Here is a 16,324-nt window from a genome sequence, read left to right as displayed (position 1 = left end):
CTAACTGTAATCCCTCCATCTAGAGATAATCATTGGGCTTCCCTGGTGGCTCAGATGGTAAAGAATCTGCCTGCATTGCAGGAGATCTGGATTTGATCCCTGGGTCAGGAAGATCCCCTGGAGGAGGAAATAGCAACCTACTCCATTATTCTTGCCTTGAGAATTCCATGGACAGAGGAGACTGGCATCTACAGTCCATGGAGTCGCAAGGAGTCAGATAATCAGTATTAACATTTTGACCTTTTATATATGAACATGCTTAGGAATATGTTATATGTAGCATGTTGTTTTTTTTTTTCCCCCCACTTAATATCAGAGTTGCCTTGCAACTCGATTAAGTCATCCTGAAACCCCTGAGTGCCTTGACACCAGCTGAGTTAGCCTGGTGGATAGAGTCACCTATAGCTGGTGTTCACAAGCCAAGAGCAAGAATACCACTTTTCACTCCATAATTAGAGTGAAAAGACTCGGGTGGCAATACAAATGCCCTCCTGAGCTGACACTCGAGCAGAGCATAATAACAAGTGAAGTAACTGGTGCCCTGTCAGTTCAGCCCGTGAATGTCACCAAGGACCTGGGAATTATGAGGCTCCCTGCAAAGTGAGGGATAAATAAGACACTGGTCCTGCCATTTGCCCTTGCCATCCATCCGGGGAGGCAGAGGCCTGGTGTCCAACCCTCTAGGATCTGTTTGACAGGTGAGGGGACACTGGTGGCCAAAGTGGTGGTGGGGGGTCCTCTTGCAAAGGGTCAAGGGTTCAGAAGAAGCGTGCCCCTGTGACTTGGTGACTGTCTCAGCTCAGGCTAGGTTTAGCCCTGTTTACCTTTAACTGGTAGGAAAAAAGAAATGAAGTGTGTATTTGGGGGAGTCTAGGAAGATGGGAGAAGGAAATGGCAACCTATTCCAGTGTTCTTGCCTAGAGAATCCCAGGGATGGGGGAGCCTGGTGGGGTCCCACAGAGTCTATGGGGTCACATAGAGTTGGACATGACTGAAGCAACTTAGCAGCAGCAGCAGGAAGGTGGGAAAATCCCAAGGACGGAGGAGCCTGGTAGGCTGCAGTCCATGGGGTCGCGAAGAGTCGGACACAACTGAGCGACTTCACTTTCAATTTTCACTTTCATGCATTGGAGAAGGAAATGGCAATCCACTCCAGTGTTCTTGCCTGGAGAATCCCAGGGATGGCGGAGCCTGGTGGGCTGCCGTCTATGGGGTTGCACAGAGTCGGACATGAGTGAAGCAACTAAGCAGCAGCAGTAGCAGCAAGAAGATGGGATATAGTTTAGACCCTGAAACCATAAGCACAGCTATGGCTTTACCTGATTTCTCAGTCTGTCTCCATTTTGGGGGTCCCTGACCCACCTGGTAACAAGTCCTACTAGCCCCCCATTAAGTACAGCGTGGCCAGGAGCCCCACTGACCAGAGGAGCATCAGAAGGCAATCCACTCCAGTGTTCTTGCCTGGAGAATCCCAGGGATGGCGGAGCCTGGTGGGCTGCCGTCTATGGGGTTGCACAGAGTCGGACATGAGTGAAGCAACTAAGCAGTAGCAGCAAGAAGATGGGATATAGTTTAGACCCTGAAACCATAAGCACAGCTATGGCTTTACCTGATTTCTCAGTCTGTCTCCATTTTGGGGGTCCCTGACCCACCTGGTAACAAGTCCTACTAGCCCCCCATTAAGTACAGCGTGGCCAGGAGCCCCACTGACCAGAGGAGCATCAGAAGGCAGGGCGGTGAGGGCAGGGTGACCTGCGTGCCCTTAGGGACAGGACTCACCTCGAGCTGACAGTGAAGCCAGTCTACCTAAGAGGGATGGGCCAGGGAGGGGGGTGATATTGGGTAGTCAAGCCCGCAGAGGAGCAACTGGTCTTCCAGGAGAAAGTGCTACAAAGGCATCCAGGCCCGAGCTCAGCCCATCTGTCCTCCAACCCCAAAACCTTAGAGCCCTTCCAGTCTAGCTGTGTCCTTTCACCCATCACAGACATTGTGCCATTGTACAGATGGGAAAACTGAGTCTCAGGAAGGTAAACAGACCTTCACAGTTACACGGTCAATATGTGGCAGAGTCCCTAGGAACCCAGGTGGCCCAGCCCCACAGCCTGCGTCCTTTGTTCTGACTCCAGAGAGAGCTAACGAGGACAGAGCAGGTACACAGCAGCCCTCGAACAAAATAATGGGCAGATTTATGTGAAAAGATCGAGGGTCATGTTTGGTCACAAAGAAGCAGTGCTTTACAAATGCCCTTAATTTGATCTTCCTTGGTGGCTCAGCTGGTAAAGAATCCACCTGCAATGCAGGAGACCTGGGTTCGATCCCTGGGTTGGGAAGATCCCCTGGAGAAGGGAATGGCTACCCACTCCAGGATTCTGGCCTAAAGAATTCCATGGCCTGTATAGTCTATGGGGTCGCAGAGAGTCAGACATGATTGAGCGACTTTCATTCCCTCACTAACTTGGAGAGCCTTTCACTTTCAAAAATGTCACACCAGGCTGTTCTGTCATTCTTCCTCGCAGACCCCCTGATGTGAGGAAGAGAAAGTGCCCCATCGCCCACCCACTCACACGTGCGCACTCTCACACAGACACACCCACATGCCCACACTGTCCCTGTCAGCTCTGGGTTCCCACCACGCCTGGGGGATGGGCTCCGTCCACGGGTTGGTCAGGGCGCCATAAAGGAGGCTCCTGAGTTTGGGTTGAGGATGAAGATGTTGTGGCCCCAGGTGACTGAGGGGGCTGCCCAAGCGGACAAAGCCCAGTGGGCGACTCCCGCTCTCCTGCCCCTTCTCTCCCTGCTACCTGCACAGTGTCAGCTTCCTTCAACAGCAGCCCCTCTCAAGCTGTCTTTTGGATTCTGCTCCAGAAAGCCCCAGGCACTTGTGGATGGGGACAGTAGAAAGAGGGGCCGGGGAGGGGGCACCACTTCGCTGCCATGGCACTCTGCCCGTCTGCCGTCTCCGCTCTCGGGAGCAGACACAGCCTAACTGCTCCTGACAGCACTATTTTTAGCGGTCCTCCGGCTGTCAGCTCTGGGACGCGTCTTCCGTGTGCTCCCTGGAGCCTTCCTGTTCTGCTGTCACTCTCAGGAGGAGGGAGGGCAGGGAGGCAGCCTGCCGGGTCCCCCGTCCCAGCACACTTTGCCTAACGAGTACGCAGCACAGGACAGTGAAGAACTGTGGGATCTGAGTGCTCAGGCTCAGATCCCAGCCACCTCAGGCAGCTGGTGTAGCCTCCCCCAGCCTTGGCTCCTCTTTACACACACACCTCAGGGCTTGGCACTTGGCTGGCCTAGCACCTGATGGATGCTCCTTTTTCTCAACTCCGTTCACTTCTAAGGGCCTGCTACAAGGTGGACCTCACAGCCCAAGGCAGGTCATGCTTTGGGACAGGGGCAGTGACCCTGGCCCCTCACCCCAGAGTGGGTCAGTCTTTACAGGTGACCACTGGCTGCCGGGACCACAGCCTCACCCAGCTCTCTCTTTAGTCCTTTCAGAGGTTATCAGACACTTCAGCCCATCTGTTCTGAAGCCCATATGTGCCCTTGGGACGGGAGTGGTACGCCATGATGCTACTGAGTAAGCTCTTTTTCTGGCTCTTGGCAGGGCTGGGCATCCTGTTGTCCTGGGCATCCAGATGGGAGGATTTGATGGGTTTGGTGGGGGGAGGATAGTGGTGCTGGAAGAGTCAAAGAGGTTTTAAAAGAGAGATCTGTGTTAAGTCAAAGCCAAAATGTGTCTCCCGTGCTGACTTTAGTCTGTTGATGGGCCTAATAAAAAAAATCAGGTCAATGTCTGCCTTCTAGGACTCAGGAGGGGTGCAGTGCAGCCTCCTGCTCAGAGCCTTGTGCATAGGCTGGGGAAGCGGCAAGCTTTCAGCCCCTGACAAAGTTGTATTTAACTGACTTTTCTCTTGGCTCCCTTCCCTCTGCAGAGACTTGTGGATTCAGGCAAAAGACCTGGTGAGGAACATGAAAGAGAACCAGGTAAGAATCCATCCGACTCTGCTGGGGGCTGTTCTGTCTGCTGGGAGGCCATCAGACCAAAGACACCGTGCAGCTGAGGCCCTTAAGCCATCATGCCCTGAGCTTGGCAACTGGTGTGGCCTGGGCCCTTCAAGAACACCTCTGCCCCTGGTATCCTCTGGAGGCCAGTAGAACACAGGGCCTCTTCTCATATCCCTAGTATGGTCCTGCCAAAGTTGGCAGATGAACTAAATACCTGCAAAGAAAGAAGGTCTTTAGGCACCAGGTTTCCCTGCCATATCTTTTTCATGCTATCGTCCTTTCTTTCTTTTTTTTTTTTTTTACAGCAACTTGACTTTCAGAATGATTGGAAGCTCATCAATGTGTTCTTCAGTAATGCTAGTCAGTGTCACCTGTGTTCTTCCACCCAACAGGTAAACCACAGGCGGGAGGCAGAGGGATTGCAGATGCTGGGGTGGGTGCCGAGTGAGTGAACTAAACCTGACTGATCTACACCTGGCAGGCTGGGCCTGATGACACATATTTCCAAGTTAGGGCAGGCAGGTAGACAGACAGACAGATATCTAAGGGTCAAGGAACTATATCGAGGGACATGCACATATGCATGCTTAGTCACTCAGTCGTGTCCGACTCTTTGCGACTTCATAGACTGTGGCTGCCAGGCTCCTCTGTCCATGGGGATTCTCCAGGCAAGAATACTGGAGTGGTTGCCATGCCCTCCTCCGGGGAATCTTTCCAATCCAGGGATCAAAACCACATCTCCTGCACTGCAAGAGGATTCTTTACCACTGAGCTATGGGGGAATTTTTAACTTACCATCCTATCAGGAAAAGGAAACCATGATATAGATAAACTGAGCCAATGATCATTCTACAACTGAGGAAAATTCACTTTCTGATAAAAGATCATTTTGCCTCTTGTAGCTCCAATTTCATTTAAATGCTGACATCAGGAGTTAAAGCAGGATTTATACTTTTGGCATTGCCTCTTAACTAGTACACTGTGAACTCCAGTTTTAAAGGAAGGAAAGTTGTCGAGTTGTTCATATAGGTTGACTATATCATCAAGGCTCTTTGGCATTCCCAGGAATGGGATATGAAATATGTGACTTTTAAAATATTTTATGTAGGTAACTGACTGTGACTTATGTCTTTATTGAAGAGTGTCTAGGTTAGGATCAGTTGAAGGTGAGAGGGTGGCTTAGGCTATGGTAACATAAATGGCACACGGATGATTCTTCAGGAGCCTGCTTGCCTCCAAGATGGCCCCACCTCTTATGACAGTTCAATTACTTGCCCACTGTCCTTTCAGCCACCTTCCAGGGCCTCCACCAGGCAATAGCACAATCAAGGGTGAAGTTTCTTAAGGTGCTGTCCTCTTATTTTCTGTGCCCCTCTCCCAAACACACTCTTGCCTTCCTCCAAATGCCCCATGAATCCCGGCCTACCATCAAAACTCCACTTCCTTTAGTGATGTTGGACATGTAGATCTTGAAGCTTGTTCTACTTCTCTGCTGTTTTCTCCCATGGCAAGTGAAATTTACATTATCTGTTAATTCTTGGCACCACCCCCTTCACTTTAGCCATTACACAAACCAGCATGTACTCATGAATTTACACATTCACACATTGAATGCTCAAACAAGCGTTTAGGCATTGCTGTATTCCTCTGTATATCCACTCATGCATCCATTTATCCATCCATCAGTTATCTGTTCATGCAAAGCTTCATTCTTGCTTCTTGCATGCAGGCACATATTATGGTATTTATGATGAGTTTTTCATGCTAGCATTTGACTTTTTTAATATTTGAATGTATTCATTGGCACTCATTCTCATTCATGATTTCTTCCATACATTTTATCTTGGGTTCAAGCATTGCTGTGTGAATTCTTGCATTCTTTCATGTATTTATTCCTTCAATACATTACATTGATTCTTAAATATGTATATGACACATTCCTGTGTGCATGTGTCCATTTATATATTATTTACTTTTGTTAATTTATGACTACACAAGCAGTACACAGATGCTTTCTCCTTTTAAAAATGAAACATTACAGTTAAAGCTAAAATATTCTTTAGCCAACACCTCTGATCCTCTCACTTTTTTCTCCTAAATATTTTTGCACATTTGTAATTCCTAGTATTCCTTTATGTGTATGTATATGAGAGAAGTTTAACATAAATACTGTTATATTGTATGTACTATTGAACAATTTTTTTCACTAAATATTTTTGAGATGTAGTCATGTTGATACTTACAGATTAGATTTATTCCTTTAATTGCTAAATAATATCCCATAGTGTATAGTTACCAGATTTTATTTTGCTGTTTCTATATTGGTGACCATTTAGGTGTTTCTAGTTTTTCACTATTGTAAACAATCTTGTTCATTTACTTGAACATAGTGTTTTTCTAAATACAGTGATTATATTTCATTGTATTCAATTATAGTGTAATTATATTTCAAATTGTAGATTGAAGTATATTAGCAGGTCAAAAATCAGTTTACAAGATTATAACCAAAAATTATTGAAAATAGAATAGAATCAGCTATAAAATACTAGAGTTTATTGCACGTAGAAAGGTCAGTGTTGGCTTGTGATTATTTTTGTTTCATTTGTATATCGATCTGTATGTACTGGGTTGTGATGTGAAATATACCTCACACCATGGGTCATGATCAAGGCAGTTTGAAGAGAAGTGCCTTGAGTAGATTCTTAAACAGAGAATTGCTGGTCATCAGATACATACACTTTAAATCTTGAAGGACTACCTAATTGCCCTCCAAAGGAGCTAAATCCATTTATAGTCTAATATCCTGGGACCAATCCCAACATGTAAGGGACTTTTCCATACCACTAAGCAGTTCTCAGATACCAGCTGGATGTCCTACAATTCAACTCAATTCTACCTGGAGATAGCATCAGATCCCACAGGCTAAGGGCCCAGTCCTCCAAGACTGCCCCCCACCCCACATTTCAGATGCTAGTCCCAAGTCCAGGGTGTCATCTGAGCTTCTGCCCAACTGGCTATAGATTGGAGATTCCAACAAGCCCCTCCTTGAGTTCAGTTAGTTTCCTTGAGTGGCTCACAGAACCCAGGGAAACATTTTACTTATTAGGTTATTGGTTTATTATAAAAGGACATAACTCAGGATCAGCCAGATGGAAGAGATACCCAGGCAAGGTATGGGGAAAGAGCCAGGACCCTCCATGCCCTCTCCAGGCGGGCCACTCTCTGAGCACATCCAGTGGTCACCAACTGGGAAGCTCTCTGAACCTATCCTTTTGGGCTTTTATGGAAGCTTCATTATATAATACAATGATTGACTAAGTCATTGACCAATGGCAATTGATTCAACTTTCAGCCCCAGGTAGAGGGTGGGGTGGGGGAGGAAACTTAAGTTCCAACTCTCTAGCCACAGGGTTGATTCTCCTGGCAACCAGTCCCTGTCCTTAGGTGTAGTCCAAAAGTCACCTCATTAGCATAGCAAAACACACTTTTATGCTCTCATCACTTAGGAAATTCCAATGGTTTATAAACTCTGTGCCATAAAAAGGGACAAAGACCAAATATATACTCTGTATTATAAATCAAAATATCATATATTCTCACCAATGTCTGAGTGCACCCATTCTCTACAACCTTCCCAACACTGTTATCAAACCTAATGATTTTTTTTGTCAGTATGTGAAATTCCCTCAAGATCTAGTCATGTTGATACTTATGGATTAAGTTTATTCACACTTAGAACCTCACACTTTTAATTGACTGTAAACATATGACAAAAGTAATCATGCCTCACCTCTGATTTCTGAATGGCTATACACCAGTGACTTAATCTCTGTAAAGTGAGCTAGCTGTAGCAATGTTTACTAGCATTCACTTAAATTCCCAGTTCGTTGCATTTTTTCTTCTATCTTGATTTTTGTTTTGCACAAAGACCACCAAGGCTTTGGCACCTAGAATAAATCCTACCTCCACTGCCATTGCCCCTGAGGGACCTAGTGGCTCACAGGTCTGGCTCTCAGTCTCCTTGGCCTGGGTCGGCTGCTTCCTCCCTTCACTCCTCCAGTCTTGCTTCCGCAGCGCAGACTCACCCCTCACATCCTAGTCTTCCTGGTGGTGCCTCTGGCCACAGCTAACCGAGAACCCCCATCTGAGAAGCTCTTACACAGCAGTTTGCATCCCTGTGTCAGCCTGTTCTGAAGGTGGAATTCAGGGTCTTCTGGTATCAAAAGGTCACCAATGGAACTCTCAACACATGCCCAATTGGAGGTCTCAACCACTCTTGTTCAGTTGAAACTCGAGCCAGTGAACAGCTGACTCCAAATTCCTGAAAAACAACTTGGGCAAACATTTCATTGTTTATGCTTTGTCATGCTTGGAGGACATACAAGTTATTGTAAAAACAATTAAAGCGAGCTTGATCAGTGAAGGCAGGTTGCAGTTCATTATTTATTAAGCAAGTTATAATTTAATGTACCTAATAGATAACAACCCTTGGTTTCAAAAATACACTCGTTTATTCTTGCAGATGCCTTTAGAAATGGATGTCAACATTTTGGAGGGCACACACTGGCAGTATGACTCAAAAAATCTAAAAGTGTTTGTGCCTTTTGGCTGAATAATCTTACTTCTTGGAACGAATCCCAGGGAAATAATTTGTTAGAAAAAGTTGTCTGGTTGCAGGCACACGTTTGATAATAGAGCATTCTTCTGATTCTAGGGAAGTTCATTTGAAGAAATAGGGCTTCCCAAGTGGTGCTAGTGGTGAAGAACCCACCTGCCAATGCAGGAGACATAAGAGATATGGGGCTTGGTCCCTGGGTCAGGAAGATCCCCTGGAGGAGGGCATGGCAATCCAATCCAGTATCCTTGCTTGGAGAATCCCATAGACAGAGGAGCCTAATGGGCTACAGTCCCTAGGGTTGCAAAGAGTCTGACACACCTGAAGTGACTTGGCATGCGTGCATTTGAAGAAATAAGCTTTTTCCTGATTTCAACTTATGGAGGAGTTTATCATATGTGACCTCATAGGCAAGGCACATTTTATAAGAGTATCATGTTTTCCACTAAAGAACAGGGACAGTTGGTGCCCCAAGGGCAAACCATTCAGCACTTGGAAAGCCTGGGTGGGCCCCAGCTCACTCTGCAGCAATGAATAGGCACCTTGACCAAGAATTTTCTAAAGCAGGGTTTGCAGTCCAAGAAGAACCGTGCAGGGACTCCCGGAGGGAAGAGGGATGCCCTGAGTATGGTCCAGAGGGACAGCGAGGCCCTTTCTCGACAGACTTCCCATGCCTCTTTAGAAGGGAAAGTGTGATGCTGAATGTCATGCTCAAGAAAAGAAAAAATGAGACAGGAGGCTTTACTGCTGGCTGTGGCAGCAGCATGGGCAGGAGTGGCTTCCAGGGGATAGCCTCAAGTGGAAGCAGAGACACAGGAGTGGGGAGACTGCCCTCCACGCAGCCCCAGCCCGAGTGATTGACAGCTGTCTCCAGAGTCAGTGCCTGTGAGTGTGCTTTGTCTTCCTCTGAGCCACGTTGCCTCGGGGGGACATCAGGCTTGCAGGCAGCTGAGGAGTTTTTCTTGTTGAAAAGTTTACTTTTATTTTGTTTTTACACTGAGAACTGTAAACCGGGGCTGTTTTGTTTTGTTTTGTTTTGAGGTGCTCTCATTTGTTTATTTTCATTACATGAGAGGAATTGGGTGGGTAGGAGGTGTCTTTGAATAGTCAATGACAGGACTCCTTTTCTTGGGGCGGATGTGGCAGCGAGAGGTCTGCTAAGAGTGCCATGGAGAAGTTTGGAGTACCTTCCGAGTTCTTAAATGGACCTGATTTTCTTCAGGTCAAAGTGATTCCATCAGCCTTTGGGAGTAAGTCTGGTCTGTCCCACATGTCAGCTTTATAATTGCCTTGATCTTGGGTTTGCTCTTCCCTGACATGAAACTTCTCATTTGAGGAAGTTTACTTTTTTGTTGATGGGTGATGGGTTGGGGAAGTCAGAGAATGGTCTGTGGGAAACTGGGATCTAGACAGGGCCTTTGTCACTATCAGGTCCATCGAGGAGGGTGGGAGTGGCTGGGGAAAGGAAGAGACAGGCCGGCGTGAGCCTGGGCATCTTTGCCCATATCCCTCATCCCCACCCACACTTAGCACATTTCTCCTTCCACAGCAAAGACATGTGACGAGCAGCATGGACCAGCTGACTAGGATACTGGACTACCTGCACCAGGAGGTGAGTCTCCCCTAGGTCTGTGGGCCCAGGCACCCAGAACCCCATCACGGGCGCCTGCAGCAGCCAAGAGAAACTGCCCTTCTGCGGGTTGGTGGGGTTCTGGTTTCCTTTAAATGGCCTCCACTGGGATGGGGAAGCGGACTTCCAGGAGGGAGACCAAGACCCCAGAGAAAGGGAAGGCATTGGAGGAACCAGATTTCTTGCCCTTTTGATGAAAAACAGATCAGATATAGAACTCTTTACTCTTGCAAAGGATATTTCTGAGGGACCTCTGGAGAGGAGGAAGGATATAAGCCAGTTCTTCCCTGGGCTCTTGGTGTCCTGCTGTTTCCTGAGGACTGGCTCTGACTGAGTCCAGGGTGGTGATGGCGTGGAGGGGCCTTGAGAACCCACAAAGCTCCCCTAACTGACCAGTGAGAGCACTGCATGTCTTAGAAACCCCAGGGGAGCTCTGGGGGGAGAAGAGAGTCTACAGTCCTATTACCACCAGGTCTTGCTGCCCTGTCCATACTGTGGTGGGGAGGCGCCCTGCCCACCATGGGGGATAATGGCACAGGGGCAGGGCTAAAAGCCTTGAGCCAACCCCAACCAACCATCTCCCAAAGGGCCTACCTGTTTAACGAAGAGAGCCCATTGTGCTCAACCAGATCCCAAACTAGGCTCAAACCAAAGGTTCCAGAAAGGCCAGGGAGCCGTGACGCTGACTTTGCAACAGTTCATCTTTTCCTTTGTATCCCCCTAGGTCCCCAAAGCATTTGTGAACCTGGTAGATCTCTCCGAGGCTCTGAGGGGTTCACACTGGCATCAGAAGACTCTGCTTAGGTAAAAAGGGAAGTGGAGGGGGACTAGCATTTGCGGCTTGGTGCCACGTGCCAGGCACTGTGTGAGACACTTCACGTGCATTAACTGATCCAAGGGATGGAGTTGGAGAGGGGCTAGGGGACCTGTGTGTGATCACACAGCCAGTGGGGGCAGAGTCGGGTTGCAGGAGGGGCCTGAGTTAGAGGATGAAATACTCACTCTGACTGATGTGGTGCCAGGTGCCCTACCCCCACCAGAATGACTTGAGAGTTTAAAAAACAGCTTGAGCAAAACATCCAGAAGCCAAGAAGTGTTACTTCAGGACACTGGAGAGACAATTTAGCCTAAGTGGATTTTATTTTCACACAACTTGATCCCCATATATTTCTGAGACGTTTCGGAGAATTTAAACTTTTTGAACCCAAATCTTGAGGTTTCTGGCCTTGTATCCAGAAAAGATATCCTTGGTGATGTCCTTGGTGATGGACAGTGCTGCAGTCCATGGAGTCGCAGAGAGTCAGACACGACTGAGCGACTGAACCGAACCCAGAAAAGAAGTTCATGTGGATAAAGTCAGGACAGGGATGGCTGAAAGTGGTGGCAATGGAAAGGAGAGGAAAGGGGCATTTGAAGAGGAAGAAGGGAGAGGGGCTCAGAGTAGGGGAAGGAAGGAGAGGAGGTGGGCTTCTGGGGGAGAGGGGGAAGGGAGGCAGTGCATCAGGAGATTCAGGGATGAGTGTCTCTATAATGTACCCTTTTTCTCCCCAGTGTGTCCCTCCTGTCCTCCCTTTCTTCTTTCCTTCCTTCCTTCTTTCTCCTGAACCCTCTGAGACCCCCAACTTGTCCCTTCCCTGCTCTCTAAGCAGCTCCCAGTCCCCGCATCCCCATCTTTCCCCAAGGGGCTGCCTGGATGGTCCCAGCACTGCATCCACACTCACTTCGGGCTTGTTTTAACCTGCAGCCCCACGGCCCAGCCCTGCACGTGCTCAGGGGAGACCTCGCGGCTGTCCAGCGTTGTGACCCAGTGGGCTTATCAGGTGGGCTCACTCTGGGACACTGGCTGTTGGCTCACAGGGGAGGGTGGTCATGAGAACAGAGGTCCAGGAACAATTAGGGCGCCAGCTTGCTGAGGTGGGACCCCACCTGCTGAAGTCAGGACTAAGAGTTAGGAACAGAAGGCAGCAACTCCTCTTGGGTCACTTCTGGGTGGTGACGTGATTTTCCTGTATGTAAAGTGGGGACTACAGTACTGGTTGGTGGGAGGAGAGTAGATGGAAGTGTGAGAGTGGTGGTGGTACCTACCGTTAAAGATGCTGAAGAACTTTGTAGATCACTCAGAGATCGTTTGGTCATCATCACCGCTTATACTGTGGCTGCTGAGCTAGTTTGCCCAGATTAGGCTTGTACCCCAGACTATAGTCAGGGACAATAGCCCCTGAAGACGTGTATCTAGCTTACACATCTTACATGACAGTGTGGATGGCTCGGCAGAAGCCTTCATCCCCACCAGCAAACAGCACAGAGCACAGCTCCCACTGATACACGTTACCGCGATGATTTTTATCTAAGAAGAAATTTATACCTGTGAAGCTGTATGGCACTTAACTCACTCGGAAAGGGACAGTTTCTGACCGGGTCATAGCATATCCCTCCACAGAACTCAGCCCTTGAAGAGAGCGTGGGGGCCCTAGCTATGTGCTGGGCAGCTGTATACTTCTTGAGCTCTCAGAGAATATATTTCAGGTCTAACTCTGCTATTACCTGATGCTAGCACTTCAGAGGAGAATGAAAACCCAATTTAGTCAATCACAGGGCCCCAAAATATGAGATGAGAGGAGCTTCCAAACAGCATACAAATCAGACCAGCACGGGTGGGTCATTCTGACTGGGGCAGGGGTGAGGGAGTTGCTGGGAGCTCCTTGCTGGGAGGACAGGAGGACGGGAGGATGGGGCAGGCTGAGCCTTGACAGTGCTCCTTTCCTCAGGAGACTTGGGAACGCCTCCTGGCCTCCAGCAAGTACAACGAGCAGGAGTCCTTCGCGGTCGTCTTCCAGCCTTTCTTCTACGAGAGAGCCCTGCCACCACCCTCAGTGAGTGCGGCCCGGCCCACACCATCTCCCACCCCTGCCCTCTCCTCCACAGGAGCCCCAGCCCAGGACGTGCAATCTCAGGGGAAATGCTGCAGTTTTCTCTTATGCTCTGGGGCCCATCTCCCCGTGGGACTGGCTAACCCGGTGACGTGGGTTCCGAGAGGCAGAGCAGCCCGGAGGTAAAGAGCATGGACTTCACACAGACAGCTTCCAGCTCTGCAGTGGGCTGGCTGTGTGACCGTGGGCAAGTTGTCTGAACTCTTTGTGCTTTGGTTTCTCACCTGGGATGTGAGGGCCATTGTTAGTAGTCCCTCCTTTAGGGTGGATGAGTAAATACGTGTGAGGAACTTAGAACAGCGCCTGGTGTATGGAAGCCCTCCATATCTCTCAGCCATGGTGACTATTCAGGGTGGAATTTCCAGGCACTACGCCACACTCCTCTCTCTGCAGGCTCCTCCACACCCATCCTTACAAGGGAGGGTGATTCGAGTTGCTTCCTCACCCAGGTCACTGGACCAATGCCTCTCACCCCAGGAGGCCCACAACCACAAGCGCTGTGGTGGGTCCAGGCAGGCTCAGCTCAGCAAGGTCTCTGACGCCTCTGGGGCTTTAGCACTGAGCATCTGGGGCAGTTTTCCCTCCAGGCTCTTGGTTTCTGTTTCCCGGAGTCACTGTGATGTTTAAATAATGGTTTAGAAAGAGGAGGAGGAGGAATATTAGTTCCCATCCCCCCCCTACTCAGACCACACCTGAATCGCTTCCGAGCCATCTGCTCCTTCTGCTGTTTAGTTCAGTGTGTACAACCACACGATGACGAGTAGCAGCCAGGTGTGTAACCCGCCCCCCGAGGCCCTCACCTCCCAGCCCTGACCCCAGACAGCAGTCCTCTAAGTTCCCACCATTCTTAATGGGGAAGCATGAAGGATCGAGGCACATCAGGGCCCCCCATCTCTGCCAGGAGAGCTTCGAGAGTATGTGGCAGGGCTATCCCATCCCTCGGGGCACACAGGTTCTCTTCTTCACCTGGTTCTCTTTCAGGGGGAGCGGCCATTCCAGGATCCCACTGCTCTCGGCTTGACTCTCTGGAACAGCATGGTGAGTGGCTGGGGGTCCTGGGGCTGCACTGATAACCTGGGGTTTGTTCTGTGGAAGGAGGGGCAGGACTCTGCCGTCGCACCCAGCCTGCCCACTTGCTGCCGGAGGGGCTGCAGAAACAAGGAGGACTCCAGGATGATGGTGATTCTGGGCCACCAGGGGTCCCTCCCACACCTAGTGATGACCCAGCTGGGACCCCTGGGAGTTTCCCCTCCTCTTCCCATAGCTGGGCTGTAGCCCTGACAGTGAGCAGGGCTCCCTGGAAAGCCTCAGTTCTGCTCTTCCTGGAGGCAGGGACACTTCCCTGGCGTCTGTCCGGGAGGCTTCACTGGGAGTCATGCACTAGGGATCAGGCTCACGTAGCGAACGGGTCCCGGTTTCCCTCACTTCACACTTAAGGGCAGTCATGTGACTTCCAGTGCCCAGGGTGGTGCCTGGGGTGAGCGTAGACTCTAAAGTGATAAAGACCTGGGTTCAAAACTTTCACAGGCTGTGTGAACCTAGGGTCTCAGCTCCCTTTCTGCAAAACCCCTGAGCCGACACGTGGTGAGCGTGTGGCTCCCTCCCTCCCGGCCCACGGCTATTACTCACCACAGTGACCCTTCCTCCTCTGACTGGGACAGGCTTTCCCCAGACTCTGAAGTTTCCCCCTGGGCTGTCTGGGATTCATCAGTGGATGGCATGTTCTGTCAAGACTCTGAGCCTCTCCAGGACACCAGACAGAGACCTGATTTTGCCATTTACTTTTTCCCCCATCCAAGCTGTCTTATTTTTAGAATTCCCAAGACAGAAACTTGGTTTTCTTCTTTCTTGAATTAGAAAATTTTTTCTCTCCGTCTCCTCAACTGGGGTGCTGTGCTGAGTCCATGAGCAGCTGCAGTTGGGTATGTGGTAGCCGATGAGACAGGGAGGGCAGGGCTGGCCCAGGCAGCCCAGGTCCGTGGAGTCACACCAGCTTTCAGAAGAGGCATTTGATTTCTTTGGATGAGGACGCTTGTTAGTGGGCCTGACCCCTGGGCAAGATATTCCCCCGGAAATCCACTTTGCTGCTGATCTCCTGTGAAGGGCCGAGGAAAGGAGCCTGACCCACCCTGCACAGGCTGCCGTCCCCCACCCTCTCTCTGGGGGAGGAGAGCTGATGCTTTAAGCTCAGCCAAACCTCTCTCCTCCCCAGGAGCCCAGAGGGGAATAGAAGGTCTCGCATTCAAGACCAGGGACTGGGACCTAGTTGGTGCCCTAGGGGCTTTGAGGTGGAGGCGGCTTTCCTAGGTGGGCAGTTAGCTGCCCACCCCAGACAGCAGCCATTTCACAGCAAGAGGCCTCACGCTTCCTGGAGCTGAGTCGCTAGGAGAGAATTGTGTCACCAGGAAGGCCTATACCCTTCTTCCTCTAGGGTGAAATGACAGGCTATCCCACTGTCTCACTCCCAGAGCAAGCACAGCTGCCAGAACACACAGATAGTTCCTGCAGGCCCAGGGTAATTTATGAGAAATCAGGGTAGTAACGGGTTTCAGGAAAGGGCACCGGGTGACGAGCCAGAAAACCTAGGTTCGGGTCCAGCTGTGCTTTTGGTTGTTTCTTGAGGTGCATCACGTGGTCTTTCTGGGCCCCATTTTCTCTCCTGGCCAGCCTCAGAGGGCCTTGGAAAATACAGGAGCATTTCCCCCTGGGTTCCCTCCTATATCCTCCCAAGGACATGGGGCGACCACGAGTCTCCCTGCCTCCACCTCTGTGTGTCTCTGCCGTGTTGGGCTCCACTGAGACCATAGAGTTGTCAAAGCCACTTATGTCCAGCATGCCCAGATTTGCAGACCCACAGAGGCCCGAGAGAGGGCCACCCTCTTGCTTGGGGAGCAGAGAGGTGCCAGCAGAATTGCTGTGACCACAGGGGCCCGGATTCTATCACTTCTCTCCTCAGCCTCACCCCAGGACACAGCAGTGGGGCTGGCTGGGCGAACCACACAGTGTCTGCTCCCCTGGCTGAGCTTGGGATGGGTGTGAGCTCTGAGAGTTGGTAAAGGAAAACCCCACACACCTAGCACCATCCCCGCCGAATGAACCACTCAGATGGAAGTTGAGCTCCCGACACAAAGCAGAGGAGGATTT

General features: G+C 50.0%; 1 protein-coding gene across 3 annotated transcripts in view; it reads left to right on the top strand.

Annotated features, from left to right (window-relative positions):
• The window catches only part of PLB1 (phospholipase B1), a 130,393-nt gene that overhangs the window by 37,479 nt on the left and 76,590 nt on the right, over window positions 1–16,324 (top strand). For all 3 annotated transcript variants that reach the window (XM_043469045.1, XM_043469044.1, XM_043469046.1), the window contains 8 exons: window positions 3,487–3,577; window positions 3,933–3,984; window positions 4,311–4,397; window positions 10,170–10,232; window positions 10,975–11,054; window positions 11,995–12,070; window positions 13,019–13,123; window positions 14,162–14,218. In XM_043469045.1, the coding sequence (XP_043324980.1) occupies window positions 3,487–3,577; window positions 3,933–3,984; window positions 4,311–4,397; window positions 10,170–10,232; window positions 10,975–11,054; window positions 11,995–12,070; window positions 13,019–13,123; window positions 14,162–14,218 (611 nt within the window). The remainder of the gene's footprint in view (window positions 1–3,486; window positions 3,578–3,932; window positions 3,985–4,310; window positions 4,398–10,169; window positions 10,233–10,974; window positions 11,055–11,994; window positions 12,071–13,018; window positions 13,124–14,161; window positions 14,219–16,324) is intronic.

The sequence above is a fragment of the Cervus canadensis genome, chromosome 5 (assembly GCF_019320065.1).
Source record: "Cervus canadensis isolate Bull #8, Minnesota chromosome 5, ASM1932006v1, whole genome shotgun sequence".
In the NCBI taxonomy this organism is placed as follows: Eukaryota; Metazoa; Chordata; class Mammalia; order Artiodactyla; family Cervidae; genus Cervus; species Cervus canadensis.
The sequence above is the reverse complement of the archived record's forward strand: the minus strand, read 5'-3'. Positions and strand labels throughout refer to the sequence as shown.